The sequence below is a fragment of the Macrobrachium nipponense genome, chromosome 7, assembly GCF_015104395.2.
Source record: "Macrobrachium nipponense isolate FS-2020 chromosome 7, ASM1510439v2, whole genome shotgun sequence".
Classification (NCBI taxonomy): Eukaryota; Metazoa; Arthropoda; class Malacostraca; order Decapoda; family Palaemonidae; genus Macrobrachium; species Macrobrachium nipponense.
In genome coordinates this window covers 10,137,445-10,158,268 of record NC_061109.1, presented here as the reverse complement: position 1 = coordinate 10,158,268, position 20,824 = coordinate 10,137,445, and the positions used below count along the sequence as shown (strand labels likewise).

Sequence of the window (20,824 nt, the reverse complement as noted above, 5' to 3'; positions counted from 1 at the left end):
GTAATGTTTTTGAAGCTCTCCGTGCTGCGGGTTTAGTCATTAACCTCGCTAAATGCGAATTTGGTAAGGCTAAAGTTGTGTATCTGGGTCATGAGGTTGGTCTGGGTCATATAGCTCCGAAACAGGCTAATGTCGAGGCTATAACTAATCTAAAGAGACCGTGCAATGTCCGAGAAGTTCGAAGGGTGCTTGGTATGATGGGTTACTATAGAAAGTTCGTTAGGAACTTTTCTGACATTGCTCGTCCCTTGAATGATCTTTTGCTAAAAAATAAGAAATTATTTGGACAAGCGATTGTGAAGAAGCATTCATTAAAATTAAGACTATTTTTATGTCTAAACCTATTTTGATTTCTCCGAATTTTCAAGCTCCCTTTATAATTCCTGTTGACACTAGCGATGTAGGCATTGGAGGCGTTTCTCTTTCAAAAGGGTGAGGACGAAGAGGTGTATCCAATATCCTACTACAGCAAAAAGTTGTTAACGGCAGAGCGTAAGTATTCAACTATTGAGAAAGAGGCTCTCGCCCTGATCCGTACCATATCTCATTTTAAACCATACTTAACTAATCTTTCTTTTCCAGTGGAGGTATGGACGGATCATAATCCGTTAGTGTTTATTGAACGGATGAAAAGGGTCTAACCAAAGGATTTTACTTGGGGCCTTGCCCTTGCAAGAGCTCAACTAGGTAATTAAACATATTAAAGGATCTGATAATAAGATCCCGGACACCTTGTCTAGGATGTAAAGTGTTTATTTTTGTTGGTCTCTCCCTGCCTTTTCGCCCTGCTCGTTTTCTCTTTGTGTTCATTTAGAGTGAAAGCAAGTGCTGACTTTATGGTTTGTTCCGACGTTGTTCGGTTGTTTCGTTATTTATATGATATTTTTTTTTTTTTTTTTGTTTTTTTTTGGCAGTGTGTTTCTAGTTTAAGTATTAGTTGTAAGAAATATTCTATATTAGTCATAGTTTCTTATTAGCTGATAGGTAGGTCTTTGTGCCATTTGTTGTTTAGACTTTAATTTTTAGCAAGAACTTTTGGAATTTCAGAACTTTATAATTTTCTGTGATTTAGTACATTTTGGTTCTTGGCTTAGAATTATGCTCGATTAATTTTTTTTTATTTCCAGGCTTTGTATTTAATTAGAATGTTTATATATTGGTATGTTTGAGGTATATTTAATGCCGACCTTTTTATTTCAGAATGTAATGCACAATTGTGTGTGCTTTATTAGATAATTCTATGCATGTTTACATAAGGTTATCTTTACTTTTAAGATGGATGCTATTTTAAGATTTAATTGATTCTTTAGGTTGTATAAAAAATTTTACTCTATTTGATAAAAAAAAAATTTTTTTGTAGGGGAGAAAGGTATTAGATTAAAGTTAAATTCATTATAATTTAATTGTGAGTTGTTAATACTTTTCCAACCTTTTGATCTTTTTCTAGTTTTAAGTTTATTAATAAGCTAGCGTCGTTTTTTCGTATATTTAAGCTTTTCTTAGTTTTGATGAAACTCTGTAAGGGAGTCATATGACTTCGCAGTTTTGCTTTGTTTACCACCTTCTCCCCCGGTATTAGTGAACCACTGAAGTGCCTTATTAACGATCGTTGTTTTTCTCTCCTATGAGCTGTGTTGACTCGAGTGGAAGGCTTGATCGTAAGGGTGGTGATTCGTGACAGGGTTTAGTTCGAGTTTCCTCCTCACAGCCTGACGCTTTGCCACTTAATCTTTGGTCACTTCTGCAGTTTGTACGGAGATTTGGAGATTTGGATCACGGCTTCTTCAATCCTTCGCTGCCTTGTGTGTGGTCGCTGGTGTTTGTCACTCGCGGCATTCATCAGCCACGCCCCTTCCCTCGTTCGTCGGAAGGATTCCGAGCGAGTTGGCCCGTATCTAATGGGAACGGTGCAGTTTGTGGCGTGCGAGATCCGTTAACGTGCCGGATTCTCGGAGGCTACCACCCTTAGTATTCCAGTGTTATTTTGGATTGCCTGCTGGCATTGCAGCTTGACCAGTGACCTGCTCATCGGCGTCAGTGAGTTCTTGGAACTCGTGGAGACAAGTAGGGGGCGGCTTTCTACAGGTATGAGATATTTTTATAACTATTAAGACGATCGTGGATCGCTGGGTACCTGTAGATTTGCACGCCCCTGTTTGCAGCACGGTCTTCTGGATCTTGGTATGAACCTGAGGAGATAATTCTCTAAGCGTCTTGTGATTATTACGTTGCATCAATTTGTAAGATTATTTTTTGTAATTCATTGTTTATTTACTTAAGTTCAATTTAGCATTTAAGTTAGTTTGTCTGTGTTAGGTAGGAATAATATTAAGTTTCCCATTTATTTTCTCTTGCTTCCTTCTACCTAACTTATTTTATTAGGTTAGATTTTTCTGGCCAGTAATTTGACAGGTACCTGCCTGAAGTGTCTCATTAAAATTTCCTATTTCTAATCTTAGGTTTAATTTAGCTGTAGGTGATCTTTTAAAGATCTTAAGGTTGGTTTTCCCTTGATTTATACATTCATTTATTTTGGTTTATTATTGTTACCAACCATTACCTCTTTTTGTGTGTTTGTAAATAAATTGTAACTTTTGTTGAGGTGTTGTTCTATTGTTCCTGAGTTGCTGTGTTACATTTTTACTGACCGTAAATTCTGAGTAGAGACAAGAACCCTTGAAATTACGGCCGTCAATAAGGTCGTAACATTCTAGGTAGGACTGTAGACAGACTGGGTGGTTGGGGTGATAGGTGGAGCGGAGATCAAGGGAAGTAGATATCCCTCCCAAAGGAGATCCGCTACCCAGGTCTCTGCTCGGTATCTGCCGTGTTGCCCAATAACTCTATAGGCACCCCCAACCAGTGGCAGCAGCTGGAGGGGAATGCCATCCCTAGCATTTCCCCTTCTTCTTCTTTCCCTTATTTCCCCTTTCCCAAAGGCAAGGAGAGCTGAAAGGGTGTGACTGTACTCCTTTCGAAGAGGAAGAAGAAGGCTGGGTTGTTTCTCGAGACCCTTTAGAAGAAGAGGACTTCTGTGAGGCTGACAAAGTGCTGGCTAGACTGGAAGGTCTAACTGCAGTGGAGCACAGACCCAAAAGTCTTCGCCATTGCCACTGCCTGGTGGACAAGGGGGTCTTTGTCATCATCCCAACACTTGTCTACCGCAGTGTCTACCTGCTCTCAGTTGAAGAGAGAGGCAGAAATCAGCAAATGTCCATTACGTAAGGTCAGTACCCACCGGGACCGAGAGACCTGGTTACACGAGAGAGAACAATGTCCCTACCCTTGAGATGCAGGTTTGCCCACAGGGATGCTGTCTGGTGGGCTAGGTAGGTAATAATCCTACCTCCAGACTGGCACAGTCCCCCAAAAGGCTGAGTCTTCTCCTGGAACAATAGCTCCAGAAGGAGCAGCAACCTTAGACACTGTGAAGGACCACAGGTCTAACCAAGAGACTGCCTGGAGAGCTGTCATAGCGGTAGCCTCCCAGGGTCACTCCTTCCTGCTGTGAGAGAGATACACTATCACAAGTCAGCTGCTGCAGCGACAGACCAGGACCCCAGCAAACCAGATCCGGGTCAACCTACTTAGTTGGCATAGACCTCTCTGAGGGCATATAGAAATGCCTCTGGCGAGGTAAGGGAGGAAAGCAGCTTGTCTGATCGGTTGGACCTAGGTGAATTCTCTTGCCCTGAGACAAGATTGTTCACCTGGTTCAACACTCCGTCAGCAAGCACAGACCATGGCGGCCCCATCAAAACCTTGGGTTCTTTTTTTGGGACCCCACCAGAAGGATTTGAGACGAGAGAGGCAGTCACCAGAAGAAGAGGCCACGGTTGCTTTCCTGAGATCATTGTGTTGACGAATCAGCACTACGATCTCGGCGAAGGTTCTGGGCAAAAGGAACCCTCAAGTCCCTTGAAAGACTGGTCCATTCATGATCTGCTCTTGCCGGAGGAGACCCTCACCTAACCCCCTTGATCCTTCCTCAACGACGTGGGCATATGTCTGGTGGGACCATAAAACCCGTCCAGGAGCAAAGGTCTCTGATGCTGAATCCTGCAGAGAGCACTCTGCAGGATTCCTCCTATCCACTTCACCCCTCCCAGAGTATCCTAAAGAAGTAGAGGGAATAGGAGAGGTGAGGATCAGATGCACCCATCCATCTCGACAGCAGCGTTATCAGGAGGGATGAGCCGCACACGATCAACTACCCGCGGTGGTGGTGGCACTTTGGGTCTAGGAGAGCATGATTGCCTCAGCAAGATGCTTTCCCGAGGAGACTGCAAAGGTTTTTGCCATGCTGCTGAAGTGCTGGTCTTCGTCGTACTCTGCTGTTCACGCGAACATAGGTGAGAGTCAGGTGAAGCAGTGCTTGCCACCAGCTTGGAGGGAAAATGCATCCTCCTCACGACGCATCCCAGCCTTCTTTTGAGGCTGAAGCCTCTAGCGAAGAAGGCTGAACAGGGGACCTACCCGATGTCTTGTCCCTTGAAACAGCGACATCAATCCAGGCACCTGATGAAGTCAGACCAGGCCCTTCACAGGTGAGACCGAGTCACCAGCACACAGCTAGGTCCCTTCCCTCGCCCTGTGCCACTGTCACAATGGAGAGAAGACTCTCTTTGGTGCGTCGTACACTCGGGGACACTCACGAACAAGCATCCGACACAGCTCCGGTTCCATGGGCAGCACCCTTGGACTTAGAGACAGGAGAACAAACCTGGGACTAACTAGTGGGGCTCCTGAGACACTAGACCCTGGGGACAGTGCCATGGTTCCTACTCCTGAAGGAGGAGAGCCGATGAGAGAGCTACCTGCTTCCTCTCCAGGGGAGGATGCAGACCTCTTCAGGGCAGAGAAGCTACCTTCCTCTTCCTAGGCCGGGAAGCCTTAAAGAGGGAGGTGAGGAGGCGCCAAACGACGATGAAGACGATGACAACACCTTCCTGGACCTCAGAGTCCCCCAACGGGGCAGCAGACAACTCAGCAGGTCCAGCAACCGGAGCAATGGCAGGTCCAGGGGCAGGAGCAGGTAGAGGAACAGCAGGTGGGGGTCACCTCTGCCACCACCAAGGGCCAACAAAGGAGGTACAGGAGCCATAGGGACAGGCATAGGTGCCACTTTGAAAACAGGAGGAGGAGGCACTGTAGTTACAAGCACTGGGGAGGTGTTGCACTGGGTAGTGAGGATGAGTCCCCATCACTATAGTATGGCAAGATGTTAGTCAGGTGATGAGACCAGACCAGGTGTGGTGGCATACAGTAACCTGGCTGAGTCAGCGTAGGAGTAGTAGTGGTGCCAACAGCACAGGACACTGCATTTGCGGCACTGGGTATTGTTTAGGTGTGCCAGCAAAGAATGAACTGAATGAGGCCCCACCAAGCCCAGCAAAGCCCATACCTGATTCAAACCTGACACATCACCTGTGGAAGAAACATTCGGGTTAGTGAGGGGAGCACCCCATCCCTCTGAAGGAGTACCTTAGGACTGAGAGGAGTGTTGCCCTGTCCACAGCCCCCTCTGACACATCGGAAGAGGAAGAAGAAGCAGAGGCTTCCCCCGAGGGGGAGGCAGCGAGCACTGAACAATTGTCAGGGGAGAGGTAGGAAGATGATGTGTTTGCTACCACAGGTGTGGTAGGGGGGCATTTTACCCCAACACAGATAAAAGGAGTCTTCCTGTGATACCTTCTCCTACCAGCAAACTTCTCCAAATGCGCCATAGACCAAACACAACACTCTGATCAATGGTTATCAACACTGCACTCACGCCCACGGGCAAGATGAACAGAGGGGCGTGAGGATCCACCTCCAAGGAAGAGCGGAGTTTACAGCACTTCTTATCTTGCACCCCAGGGCACCACCAACCAGGGCAGACTTAGGCGACTGTGAATCATGGCTTTGTATAATGCAAAAAACACAAACATACAGAACACAATATACAGATATTCATGAAAAAAACAAGGAAAAATTCCACCGGGATAGAATCCCATCAGGATGGAAAAGAAAAGAAATCAGCTGAATAACAGTCACTCAGAGAGTAAGTGATACATGCGGCCATCCACGATGACGGCTAAAGCAAATTCAAATGTTTATGTTCAGTCGGAAAGGACTCCCAACAACCAGAACGGTATTAACTACCAAACTGCCTTGTCTAAGATTTCAACGGCCGTGTCGAAGGCTTCACCTTAAGTAATTCCTATAGTAAAGGACTGAGGGTTTATATATTATTATTATCAATATTACTATTACTATTATTATTATTATTATTATTATTATTATATCATTATTATTATTATTATCAAGCAGTTTAACCAGACCAATGAACAAATCTATTTAGCTCTCACAGGGCTGGCCAATTTATTGAGCAAAGACAGTCCTTCTTCTCATACACCTTGCAACGACCATCAGGCAACCCTCTCACATATTCTGTGTGGCATTAGCAAGCAGCAGTTTCAATCTTTCTCTCTGTGTCAGGCTTTCGACCACTCTTCTTGCTTCTGTTTTCCATGACTTATTTTCCCTCATCATGAAGCAAGTATAAACCACTTCCCTTCTTTTCGTTGTTTTCAAAGCCTCACACTGGATGTCTTAGCCCATGATCCCTGCATTAGGTGTAATAGCAGTCAGATCAATCATTCTGCATGTTAAAATTACAACACATTAATCAGTCATAACTATAAGCCATGCAAGAGCTTAGCATCAAGTTTGATGGTTTGGTTCAAACTATAAAAAGAAAGCTATCCAACTCAAACAATCAATCAAGTACCCAGTTCTATGAAGTCCAGCAATGGCATCAGGTCAAGTTGGGTAATGCACAATTCTTGCAGTCATATCTGCAGTCTGTTGTATCAAGTGTTGACTAATTATACTAAGATTTCATCAAGATAGTTTTAAGGACTATAATAGGGCTCCACCATGATGCAGCAAAGGACTGGCAAAAGGCCTAACAGGGAGTTGGTTGATGCAAAACTTATAGAAAAGGCAAGGGCTGTAGAGGGATAAGTGAAGGAAGAATAAATTTTTATCAGATATCTCAAGCAGTCCGAGATGTAAAGTTTATCTCTGCCTAGCACAATTAAACCTGAGGTAAAAATTGGATGAAAGAGAAGTATTTAAGTTATAAGAATAGGAGAGAGAAGAGGGGGTGAAATGAGAATCACAAAAACTGTCAACAGTTGCTCAAAATCTGCCAGGAAACGACAAATTTTTAAATTAATTAGTATTTTTCCTAACATACAAACCTGAGGCCTTTACATATGGGAATAACTTTCAGTGAGCTGGAAATCTGCCCTGTTAACCTTTGAAAGGTTGTTATGGCAACAGTTACTGAAGGCAGGGGCGGAAGTACCGCCACCAAGTTGGGTGCACTCAAATCTCAAATCTATGCAGTTTACCTTTTGGCCCAGGTAAGAGAATGAAGGGTGGTAAGAGGTGGGCCCTTTATGTAAGGACCTCAGGTTTGTAAGGAAAAATACAAATTTCTTTAAGAATGACATTTGTTCCTACATGAATACAAACCCTCGGTTTTTACATATGGGAGGCTTAATTTTGGATAGAGGATTCTAAGTAAACCTCTGAACTTACTGGTAGTTCTGCTCATCTGGGTACTCTCTCCCTGGTCATGAAAGAGCAAAGGAAGGAGAATGTGCTTCTGACCTATCGAACAAAAAGATGTTCACTCTTCAGACTTCCGGGCATTTTGAATTAAAGGAATGTAATATCCTTGATTCAACAAGGTTTGGATGAACCCACAGTGTCAAGCTAAGATTAACCCACTGGCGTTGATCATGGTCAGTCCCTCTCTCCCCCTTGCTAGAGACGAGGAAGGATTTGCACCTACTAATCTAAACAGAACTGATTATAAAAAATAGGATTCTCAGTCCAGCACGTAATTGCTCGTTCACTATTCCTCTGTCCACTGGAAGAGGACAGAAGACAGGAGAAAGGGAGGAGGCCAGTCCCCACACACACTTTCCCTTTGCAGCCACACACTTAGGTAAGATGCACCTGTCCCTCAAGAGCTAGGTGAACTACATGACTTGTTGAGCATCCACCATATGATCCTAGGAAAAAGATATGATCCTAGGAAAAGAAGTTCAAGGACCTATGGGCAATGTTACAAGGTAAAAGGAGATGAATGTGATCTGCACGATTAGTAATCAACCAACTGAATGCAATGGACAGATCGATGACCCTGTCCTCGAGAGATCTAGTCCGTAATGTACTGATGTCCACCAGGAAGCTGCAGGGTATGCACGTTTGATCATCTGAGTCAGAGAAATGACAATCTGGACACCAATTCTCCGGCATCTCAAAGCTAAAGAACGAGTCATTGAGATTGAGGTTGAAAGACTAGTTTTATGGAGGCAACATAGATGTCATACTGTCATTGGCACCATAGGACCATAGAAGGAGAACGATCCATTTCACTGATCACCTTCGAAACGTAGAATGACGAAAGGTAAAGCTTTCAGATGTAAATGGAACCAAATGTCTTGCTTATTCAAAGGTGCGAGTAGAGATCAGAACAGCACCAACTTTAGGAAGCTGAGAAAAGAAGGACTATGACCAAGCTTCTTCAGTGAGGTTGAACAAATTTCTGGACATAAAGGTGCCAAGGTCAACTGTCCTATCTCCTTACAAAGGCATTTCCTCTAGCGAGGCATGATATTACAGTTGTACAAAATAATACACAACAGACTGAGTTGATGCACTGTAGACAAGAATTCATTATTACTCAATATTAAGCTCCTGATAAAAACAAGTAAGTTATAGGTATATACAGGTATACACAAAATTAAATCAGATAAGCTTCCCTTGCAAAACAAAATAGCATGTGAAATGAAAACAATACTACATACACACTATAAATATATGACAAATATGAACCAATAAATGCCTCAAATCATGGTTTCTATCATCCAGAAAGAAACAAGGAAAAAGTAGTACATACATCAAAATTTACACACAGTCGACCTCTGATATTCGCAGGGGAGGAATACATACCACAACTACCAAGCTAATGAAGCTAAAAGCTGCGAATACTTGACACCCCCTGTAAAAATGCTTATTAACTGCCTATTTTGATAATTCAAACACAAAAAAACTCTAAAAATGCTTATATACCTGAGTATTTTAATAGTTTTATCACAAAAAATCCATTTAGTCTCAAAAATGATAAGAAAATACAGTCATTATTGAAAATTTCTCTGAAAAATACCAAAAATAGGTGAATTTTTCACAAATGTGCATATATGTTCCATAGAAAAATCCACAAATCCAGAACTGCGAATAAGCGGGGGTCCACTACTTATAACTTCAGAGAACAAAATAAAGTGAAGAAGAAGCATATCTTCTGAGGGGCACTCCTCAGGTACCTAAAATCACAAGCAATTTCTCCTTACACAATTCTGGATAGTAAAGCTTCAAGATACTAATATTAATTGGTTCTAGTAGGCATACAGCCTGAAAATTCAATAGGAATTCTTTATTCAGGTATTTGTTTTCTTAACAGGAAAACAATACACAATAAAGACAAAAACCAAAAATATATTATTATTAAAAGCAGATATATATCAAATGGATTATACTTTACCATTTTGATCTCTTCATCTTCATGATCTAAACTTTTGAAAGAAGAGTGAAATTTTGAAATATCAGGCAGCTCTTCCTCAAAGGGTCTGCACTCTTTTGCTTTCCTGAAAGTTGAGTGAAGTTTGAATATCTGGCAGCTCTTCATCAAAAGGATCTGTACTAGCTCGCTTTCCTGAAAGAAGAGTGAAGTTTTAGATATCAGGTAGCCTCTTCTGCAAAAGCGTTCCACACTCATCTCCTTTTCAGAAGAAAGAACCAGGTAGCTAAATCAAGATTTTTAACTAGCATCTGTTTAAATATAACCAAAATTTTAGCCTTCATACTTAAAGATTAAGCATGTCATCATCATACATGTTTTATTTCATGAGCTTTTCACTTCCTGGGGCTGGACATGACAAGAGTTCTTTCCATTCGTTGTCTTGCGTTGATGAGGATATTGTTTATTTGATCTTATATCCTCCTCAAAATTTATCAACAGAAATATTCATAAAGATATAATAAAACATTGGACTAATCTAATGACAATAGAAGTCATACTTGAACACAAACACTGCACTGTATTTGCAATCTTCCCCTACTTTTTATATAAGAAAAGATTTCTTTCTTTCCTCAGTAAGTTAATCATAAAACCTACATTAGCCAGTTGCCTTTCAAATCTTTATTTAAAACTGAATTTTGCTAAAACAGTATGAATGTAGAGGACTTAATATCTATGCAATTCATCAACACATTTGGTATTGCAAACCAATATATTGAAAATACCCTAATTCCATGCAAAATGTAACCTGATGCATCAAGCCAAGAGATTTGAAAGAAGAAACCCAGTGTGTATTTACCAGCCAACTCCATCAGGAAGAAAGGCATCATTACACATTCTTCTCTCCATCTTAGTAGCATGTGGACCAATCAGTTTTTTGCTCTGCCATGCCTACTTAACCATTTTCTATTGTTCATTCTTTTTCTTCGTTATTCACCTAAGCATGATATTCAATGTTATTCTTTTTAGCATTTGATTGGCAACCAATTTACTGTGGAGTACTCTGGCACCACAACTTTACAGATTTCGTTACTTGAGGGTCTCACATGAGTCCAATAAAAATAATAAAAATACAGTAAGTCAAACTTACAAAAAAAAATACAGTGAGTTTGCTTGAGTTGTTTGAAGAAGGGAAGGGGGACCGAGCATGGTAAGCAGTTGAACTCTTGTCCTCAGTGGATAACCCCCAAATGCTGAATGTATGAATAAGTACACTTATGCAACTCTGGCTATCCTGTTTGTGCCTGTGAGGGCAGATGGTAAGCAAATGAATGGAAGCACATGACCAAATGCTTTCCTCTTTGTGCCTGTTAGGGTGGATGGTGAACAATGCATGCAGGCACAAATAAGGGATTTTGACGGAGGAAAAAATCTATTTCTGGGTGATTGGTTCTCGTGTCGCCCTATGAAAGTATCCTTAATATCATTCTTTCTAGGTAAAATTAGCCTAAAATTACCAGAGAAAAACAAAATTAAGAAAATGTCAGTAAACTGACTCGCTCACTCTTAAAAGAAGTGTCGGTATGATATAGGGGCGAGTGTGGAACACTACCACGAGACAAACACCAATTAGAACTTCCTTATCAGAATCCCCCCAGAGAGAGCTGATACCAACGGCGAAGCAGCCTCTACTACTACTACTAGAGGACGCCACGGACAGCAGCGCCCCTAGCGGTCATCCTTAATTAAAACAGTAAATACATCTTGTCCTGCAAGGGGGGTGAAAACAAACCATAAAAAAAAAAAGGGGGGTTTCATAGGGCGACACGAGCCAATCACCCAGAAATAGATTTTTCCTCCGTCAAAATCCCTTTTTCTGGGCTCAGCTCGTGTCGGCCTATGAAAGAGTACAGAGAAACAGACAAGATGGAAAAGGAAACAATAAAAAACAGTTTAAAATGATGGATATAATATAAGTAAATCAATACAGCATACAAATTAAGCACTAAACTAACTTATTATAACAGTAAAATAATAGAATGTTAGTAAACTTAAAGTACTTAAATGGTAAATAAATAAAATTACAGAGATGCATGTAAAATAAGGCAAAATTTGGGATTTACTTAATTAGAATAAATAATTACAAAATATATACATACATGTGTCCCTACCCTAGCAAAAAATAAGGGTAGGTACACTGAAATCCATTCATTAATATACCAATTAAGCTTCCAAACATATCTACAAAAACACATTGTGACTTGAAAGTTCATCACAAACACAAAATGGTGAAATATACAAACATATTGTGTCCTACCCTAGCATAAAAATAAGGGTAGGTACAAGAAGTACATATCAGTACAAAAGTGGTTGTCCCTAGCAAAAAAAATAAGGGACAATCCACTATATGATACAACGGCTAAGGCTATGATGTTGAGTAGCCTGACGATAGGTTGAGGCATGTTGGTTGAAGTAGGTAGAAAGGAGGACCTGGATCATACTACACTACTAAACAGTATCAGGGAAAACTATGTTTCCCGCTGCTACTGCTGAAACTTTAAAGATTCCAAGGACTTTAAATAATGCCGTTTAAAGACTGTCGGGGAGGTTTCCATCCAGTATACTTCCTAAGATCCTCAAAGTTCATATGTTGGAAATAATTAATTGAGGTGGCTACTCCCCTGATATTATGTGCTTTTGGGAATGACTCAGGGTTGGCTTGTTTAATGAAGTAAAGGATTTGCTGTCTAATGCCTTTAACTGATAAAGTACCACCTTTTTCTCTCATAAAGAGAGTACCTGAGGATCTAGAAGAAGTAGCGAGAAAGAAAGGCTCTAAGAGTTGATACTGGGCAGAGAGAAGGATCCTGTGGAAGTGGGATAACCTTCCAAGGAGCCCACCTTGCAAGAGGATCTTCATTTTGGCTAAAAAGCCTACGATCCGGAGCAAGTAGAACTTCTCCTGATGGGAGGAATTTCCACATGGACCCGCATCCCTGGATAGAGCCGACAGTTCTGAAATTCTAGCTCCTGAGGCTAGGCTTAATAAGAATAATGTCTTCCTCAGGAGCATAATGAATGTACAAGATAAGTTGTCAGTATCTGAAGCTGTTTGAGGACATCATTAAGAACCATGAAACTGTAGTAGGCCTCTGAGAGGGTTCTAAGTCTAGCACAGGCTTTAGGGCTAGATAAGTGAAATAAGATTCAGTCAAATCTATCTGAAAACCTACTTGAAAAGATTTTCTTCAAAGCCGATTTGTGAGTGGTAATCGTGCTAGCTGCTAAAACCTTTTTGTTTCAAACAAGGATCTGAAAAAGGATATAGCCAAATTAACTGTCATGGTTGTGGTGTTCGATTCTCTCAAGAAAGATGCTAATTTTTTAACGCGAGTCATATTGTCTAATGGTTGACTCTCTCTTATCTGATTCTAGGAGAGAATGTTCTGTGGATCAATGTCAGCATCTTATTAGCCGCAAACTTCATGAAGTCCATAAAGTTAGGGTCTGGAGAGTTCTTGAGGAAGCGAACACAGTCCTCATTTGTACTGATTGTGACAGTCTGGGATTGGGGATCCGTTGAGGTCGGAGACCCAATTCCAAAAGAAGAGGATACCAGTTGCTCTTGGGCCAATCCGGTGCAATCAGAGCTACCATCCCTTTGAAAGACCTTAGTTTGTCTAGGACTTTCAAGAGAAGATTCACTGGAGGAAAAATATAAATCCTCCTCCACTGATTCCAATCTAACGACAGGGCGTCCGTGGCATAAGCCAGAGGGTCCAGGTTGGGGGCCACATAGCAAGGGAGCTTGTGGTCGCTTGTGAGGCGAAGAGATCCACTTGGAGACCTGGGACTCTCCGGTCTTACCCACTGGAATAGACCCGACGTCCAGAGACCACTCTGGATTCCAGAGGAACTGACCGGGACAGGGCGTCTGCTATCACATTTCTTACTCCTGCCAGGTGAGTGGCAGACAGATGCCATTTGTGATTGTTTGCTAATGCAAAGATGGCTATCATGACATGGTTCACATGCTTGGATTTGGACCCTCCTCTGTTGATGCAGTGAACTACCACTGCACTGTCCAAAACTAGCCTTAGATGAGACTTCTTCGGGGGAAGCAGTCTCTTCAGAGTAAGAAATACTGCCATTGCTTCCAACACGTTTATGTGGAGCTGGCGAAATTGAACTGACCAAGTCCCCGTGAACCTGTTTGAACTGAGAGTATCCCCCCCACCCGGACAGGGAAGCATCCGTGTGAATGGTTAACACTGGGAGGGGATATTGAAGGGGTACCTTCTTGGCTAAGTTCTTTACTTTTGACCAAGGCCGTAGTTGGTTGCGGAGGATCTGTGGAATTACTGACAACTTGTCTCGATATTTGGAGTTTGCTCTTGACCGCCAAATTCGATTTATATCTTTCAGCCTTGCTTTCAGAAGGATATCTGTTACCGAAGCAAACTGAAGAGACCCTAGGATTCTCTCCTGGTTTCTTCTTGATGTCTGTTTGCATTTGAGGAATTGCCTGACAGATTTTGCTATTCCTTCCGTTTGGCCACTGGAATTGATAGATTGTGGAAGACAAATCCCATTGGATTCCTAGCCACTGAAAATGAGATTCCGGAGTAAGTCTGGATTTCGTTTTGTTTATCTGGAACCCCAGATGTTCCAGAAAGTGAACTACCTTTTGGTATGCTTCGAGACATTCCTCGACTGTTGGTGCCAGATCAACCAATCGTCGAGGTATGCCGCTACATGATTCCCTGAGCTCTCAATTGTTGTACAACCACTTCTGCTATCTTTGTGAATACCCTGGGGGCTACATTTCAGACGAAGGGCATCACTTTGAATGAGAATGTCTGATTTCCTAGCCTGAATCCTAGGAATGGGCGGAAGTGCCTGGCTATAGGGATATGATAGTATGCGTCTGTAAGATCGATGGAGCATGTGACGGCTCCACGCGGAAGTAGGGTCCTTACTTGCGAGAGGGTAAGCATCTTGAACTTGTCGCAGAACGATGAGTTTAGCTTTGACAAGTCTAAGATTACCCTTCTTTTTGTTTGAGCCTTTCTTTGGGACGCTGAATAAGCGCCCTTGAAATTTTAGATGTTTGACTCCTCGCAATAGCTCCTTTTCTGAAGGAGTTCTTCCGCGTAATCTATCAATTCCTTTGACAGTACCTGATGAATCAATTTGATTGGAGGGGGATCTTTGATCCAACTCCAGCCTAATCCTTTGGACCTATGCTCTGTGCCCAATTGCTGAACCCCCACCTGTGGCGGAAGAGGAACAGCCTCCCTCCTACCTGGGGAGCCTCATTGCTGATGGGTGGGTTGGCCACCACGCCCTCCTCTGAACTGCCTACCTCCTCGTGCCCCTTCCTGCGCCACGCTGACGAAAGTAACCTCTCGCCCTACCCCTCGGTTGAGGAGTAGCCTTGAGCCTCATAAGCAGGGTTAAAGGCCGGCGAGATAGCGTAGGAAGTAGATGGTTGAGATTGCTGGGGCACCAGGAGGAAAGGTTGGGTCTGTTAGATGTGGAAGGTTGTCCCTGTTGGGTAACTGGGACTGCCTGCACAAACTGCTGCTGATGTTGAAGTTTTTTTTTATAAGGCTGGAACCTCTTACCAGCCTTCTTTGGTTTCTTGCCAGGGCAGTGGGAACGGATTCCTGTTTCCTCTTAGAGGAAATACCCCACCTAGCTCTAAGGCTCTGGTTGAGGTCTAGCAGCTTCGTGGTGGACTTCGTTCACTGCGGACTCTGGGAAGAGATCCGCTCCCCACATGCTCGCAGCCAAGAGTCTATTAGGCTCATGGCCTGATAGTGCACTCTTGAAGGACATGCTTCCGGCAGTTTCCTCTGGCTTGGAAGAAGTCAAAAGCGTCTGACAGAACCGTCTGAAACTGAGATTTCGCCAGAATCTTGAACAGCGGTTCCGTAGCGTAGGAAAGAGCAGCCATTTCCGTAACGATGAGAGAGTTGGAGGGACCTGCCAAACCTAGTTCGCGCATCGAACTCTGCCTGGATCAGGGAATCCGGCAGCCTAGGTAATTTCTCACCGAACTGGTCCATAGCGCAGTCCGGCTTGATTTTGTTTACCCAGCGTGAATGTAGCTGGCAGGTTTTTCCCACTAACTCTCCGAAGGCGGGGAAGAGTGGAGAAGTAGACTCCGACTCCCTCAACTGTGGAATGGGCTCATCCTTTTGAGGACTGCCTGAAGAGCCTCTCCACCAATTTCGTGGCGAACGGAAGAGAGACCTCCTCTTCCGTCGCGAAAATAGTGAAGGGACTCTTGTAGGCCTGGAGTTTAGTGTAGTACACTCCCAGTCCTCAAGGCAGTGAACCCATTCTCGCTGGCGTGATCTCTACTGTAGAGAACTGACTTCCTTCGAGATCTTGTCCTCTCTCGTGAGAGCCGTTGGTCGTCAGCCTAGCATACCCCACCCTGAAAGGCTGCGTCAGCACCCGGAGGGTAGAACTCGAAGTCCTCAATCCTTCGAGTACCAAACTCCGGGATCGAAATCATCCCGTCCTTAAAAGGGACGTAGGCCGCTACTCTCCATGGATTCTCCATAGAGAAAGCTGGCAAGGAGTCGTAAGGGCGGAAGTTGGAGAATCCCCGTGCTAGATGCAGGGGTGGAGACTGGGGGAGGAGCCTGAGTTAGCCCAGCCGCCATCGGTCCTCATTCTCTCTCATTCTATTAGAGAGGTCCTGGATAGACTGTCCAGTTTGAGACAGACTGTTCGATAATTGCGCGAACATCTGCTCAAAACGTGTTCCCAATGCTGAAATTTGGGAACCTACCAGCACCCCTACCTGTTCCATCATCCCTGGTGAGACAGAAGAGGGAACGCAGGTGCTGGTGCTTGCCACCCCTGCCGGCATAGCCGGAGAGGAGGCAGCGGAGGCGGGAGAAGGCATGACTCGGCGGTAGCGCGAGTCTTCTCCTTCGAAGCCTTGATCTGGAGCTCTTCGACTGGGTTGGGGCCCCTCGGAAAGAGCTCGGCTTAGCCTTCACCGCATCGGCATATGAAGTCGACGACTTCCTGGCCGAAGAAGACGAAGACGACTTCCTAGAAGTCGACTTAGACAAGGTCTTCGGTTCTCTCTTTCCCTTCTCCTTAGGAGGTACAGAGAGAGCGGGAGGGCGGCTAGGGATCTCGGATCCCGCAAAGCCTTGGAAAGAGGCGGAAGAAGAAGGGACAGGAGAAGATCCAGGAGCGCCCAAGGAAAGACCTTGGGCGCCCGACAAACCTACCTCAACCAACAAAATCCTCGCTAAACTACCGCCAATTGGCTCAAGGGTTCAGGTCCAGGGCAGCGACGTCCGGAACCGACTCCTGGGAGGCTACGACCCCAAACGATTGCTGGAGGTCTTGCTGGATGGAGGCTATCAATGGGGCAGCGGACAAGGGGTCGACGTAGCCCGTCGACTTGCCCGCGGGGAAGATCTGGATGGCCAGCTTCCTATCTAAAATGTAGGGCTGGCCCTTGGCGGCGTTTTTCCCAAAGCCGCCCACACCGCTTTCAGGGTGGCGAGGGCGACTTCCCTCACACCGCTAGCCTGAAAGAAAGGTGAGATTAGCTACCAATTGTGGACAGGTTACAAACTTACGACTAGAAGTTGTTAGTAAAATCATAAGTAAGCCTATAATGGACATACCCCATCTCCCAGCTGACCGACCAGGTCGTAGCATATAGCGCAGGCTTCGGGGTGCCAGACGATCGTCTCATTGTACGACGTGGCACACGGGGCGTGAGACCTGCACTCGTCATGTCCACAAGGGGTCGTAGAGCGTCGCATTACAGGCTGGGACCCTGGCAGTTGGTAGCCTGTAAGTGAAAAAGTACATGAGTACAGAGTAAACAACTTACAGCCTAACATATTGCTACCGCTGGTGCCGGAAGTCGATAAAGCTTAGATAAAACCAGAAGCCCCGCTAAAATACGTGTTGGTAACCAGGTTGGAAGATAGGCTATGGTCTCCGCCAATGGCGGAGGTACAAGAATCACCAACTAGGAGTGGTGGTAATGGAAACCACGACGGACAATGGCGGGGATGGTTGATAAAATAATATAATAAAACACACAATTCATTGTAAAATATCTTATAATTAGGGTATATATCCTTAAAATAACAAAAATTAAAACAAAATTCTCTCCGCCCGTCTACTAGAAGAGTGCGTAGGTAAGGGTAAGCTCCCTTCTGGTAGCGGGGGAGAGATATAAGGATATAGTAGGCAAGCAACCGACCCATCATAGCGCCCACCCTGCCCGCTAGCGGAGCCAATACCTATAACCAAAGGGCCCCGGCTGCGACGGAAGGCTCCTTACGTATCTGGAGGGAGGTGGCTGAGCAATGGGGAGGGGGGGAGGAAGGTCCCGGCGAAACACGGCGGGAGCGAGAAAAGGGGGGAGGGATGGCCTACTCCTCCCCGCCTCACCAACTACCCGCATGAGACCCGGTACCTCATAGTGGTCGCCCTATACCCCCTGCTGGGGGGACCCCCCGGTCACCTCCGAGAGTGTGAGAGGAAGGCGATGAGGTTGTTATAAACAACCAAGGGGTCCCCCCAGCCCCTCCCTACATCAGAGAGGGAGGGGAAGGGGCAGGGTAAGGTGCTATAGGACACTGACCGCAAGTGGCCTAGGCCGCGAGCAACACAACCGTGGTATGGCCACGTGAACCAAGCTGTACCAATATGTGGAACAAGCACCTAGGCAGCTACACCCTAAATAATAAAAAATTACATCGAAAGGAGGAAGAGACACTTTAGTAAAAGGGAAAGAAGCCCAGGAGGAGGCAGACTGTTCCGAGAAACAGGAGCCTACTCGGAGCCAGCGATAGCCGATGTAGAGCAAGAGCCGGGATGCTGGGCCGAAAATAATAATAATAGCCCTAAATACCAAGCTAAGAGAATGGTAGGAGGGCTGAACTAGCTAAAACCTCGATGTAAACATGAATGTGATAAAGTAAGCCCATAAGCATAAGAAGTCCCAGTATGGAGGACCGGGAATTCTTACGAGGCGGCATGGCCGCCACGAGACAACCGGGGAACCGTATATGACCTATAAAAAGGAAAATACTGGTACCCGGAAGACAAAAATACGGTAAAATGTTACTTATGAGTTACTTAAACTTAGCCGTGGCAATTGCAGAGCGTTCCATGATGAAGATGCGGATAAATCGCAAGAAAAGCACAAGCACAAGAAAATGGCGACTTGTCGCTGGCGCTAAAAATTAAGGATGACCGCTAGGGGCGCTGCTGTCCGTGGCGTCCTCTAGTAGTAGTAGTAGAGGCTGCTTCGCCCGTTGGTATCAGCTCTCTCTTGGGGGGATTCTGATAAGGAAGTTCTAATTGGTGTTTGCCTCGTGGTAGTGTTCCACACTCGCCCCTATATCATACCGACACTTCTTTTTTAAGAGTGAGCGAGTCAGTTTTACTGACATTTTCTTAATTTTGTTTTTGTATGGTAAACTTTTTAAGGCTAATTTTACCTAGAAAGAATGATATTAAGGATACTTTCATAGGCCGACACGAGCTGAGCCCAGAAATAACTGACTGCTGTTCATGCATATGAGAGTAGGTCCTTTGTTTCCAAGGTGAGTACCTGGCATGCCCGACTGCTTTTAAATTTTAGCTGGTTACTCAGTGCCAGTTGCCTGGCCTGCAAAAAAACTTGTGTTTACATTATCATAATGATCTTTTTGTGTTTGCTTTTGTAAGTAAAGTCAGTGTGGTTATTTTATCTTTTTTAAAAATTCTTACTAAAAAGTACAGTGTAGTAACATAATGTACTGTATTCACAGTACTATATTGTTAAATTTACATTTAAAAAGTGTTCTTTTTTTCAATACTGAAAGCATCACAGCTGATTCCTGTATGCAGTAGCTAATGATAACCTCACAACTTGGCACTCTGTCTGCTTTTCCTGCTGGTCAGCGCCTCCTCCTGCTTCCAAGTACGTATACTTTAAAGCTTCTTTCCATGTTCCTATGCACACACGAGTCCTTTTACGTACTCTTCTGGTCCCCAAGTACTGACCTGTTCTCGCAAACTCGACTGCCATGGGTCTCTTGCCTTCACTTGCCTATTTATATGCTCCTTGCAACGGTACCTTAGCTATTACTTCCAATTACTGTACAAATCATCAGTTTTTGTTTCCTTATTTTATATTCAGCAAAACAGTCTAGTTAGTAAAGTGTTATTTCAGTTTCAGATAAAATTACCTCTGCAGTTATTCAATTATACTAATCTATTTTCTCTATCTATGAAGTTTCTTTATTATTAGTTCCAGTTCGAAAATTTATAGGCCCATTCAGGTCTTTCTCAACCTCTGGTATATCAATCATATTCCACTCATATCTCTTATTCATGACTTCAAAGAAATGTTCTACCCAGCAATGTCTTTTTGCTTCTTTTGACAGGTGATTTCCTCCTCTTCTTTTCACCCATGGATATTTCAATTATAATTCTGTGGGCTTACCTAACACCAGTATCACTCCCTGAAGACATGGCATAGTTAACATCAGCCAATTTATCCAAATAAATCTCCCTTATCTCTCCTTGATCTTTATTTCACTTCACTATCTATACTTGAGTGCTTAGCACCTTCTTATTGGCAGTCTTCATCTTTTCCCTGAAATTTGTCAACACATTTCTTTTTTTTCTATTCTTTATTGTATCTCAGGTCTCATCTGACACCTATGCTATACGACTTATCACATATCCTACTTACTCTTTTCCAGCAGATTGTTACACAATCCTAATGTCAAGTTACTCCATACTGATTGTCCAGTCAGTCCTCCTCAGCTATGGTATCTAAAAATGTAAAATTGTTATGCACTTGTATAAATTCTTGGTGTTCATCCTCAAAAAACTTTACTGTATCAAACCCAGATACTCTGTCAGCTATTTTCAAGGGTACTTTTAATTTCATCTCTAGTATGGCAATAACAAGGTGGCAATCGCTCCCGACTTCTGTTGCTCTGTAGCTCCACTTCTCAATGTTTCCTTTCCCTACCAATTAATGGCTACATCATTTATTTGGTTTTCTAACTACCATATATAGATATCCAAGTATAGAAATGGATGTCCTAATGTTAAAAAAAGTACCTCCAAATGCCAAATTATTTGCAGCATAATATCTACTGAATTGTTGCACTCCATTTTCATTTGCAGTCTTACCCATATTTGATATCTTATATTTCTCTGGAGAGCTCATTTGTTGATGCACAGCAACTA

General features: G+C 43.7%; 1 protein-coding gene across 1 annotated transcript in view; it reads right to left on the bottom strand.

The window, feature by feature from the left end:
- Window positions 1–9,677: 9,677 nt before the first annotated feature.
- The window catches only part of LOC135217536 (uncharacterized), a 59,552-nt gene continuing 48,405 nt past the window's right edge, over window positions 9,678–20,824 (bottom strand). Inside the window, exon 4 of the mRNA XM_064253502.1 lies at window positions 9,678–9,772. Coding sequence (XP_064109572.1) covers window positions 9,678–9,772 — 95 coding nt within the window. The remainder of the gene's footprint in view (window positions 9,773–20,824) is intronic.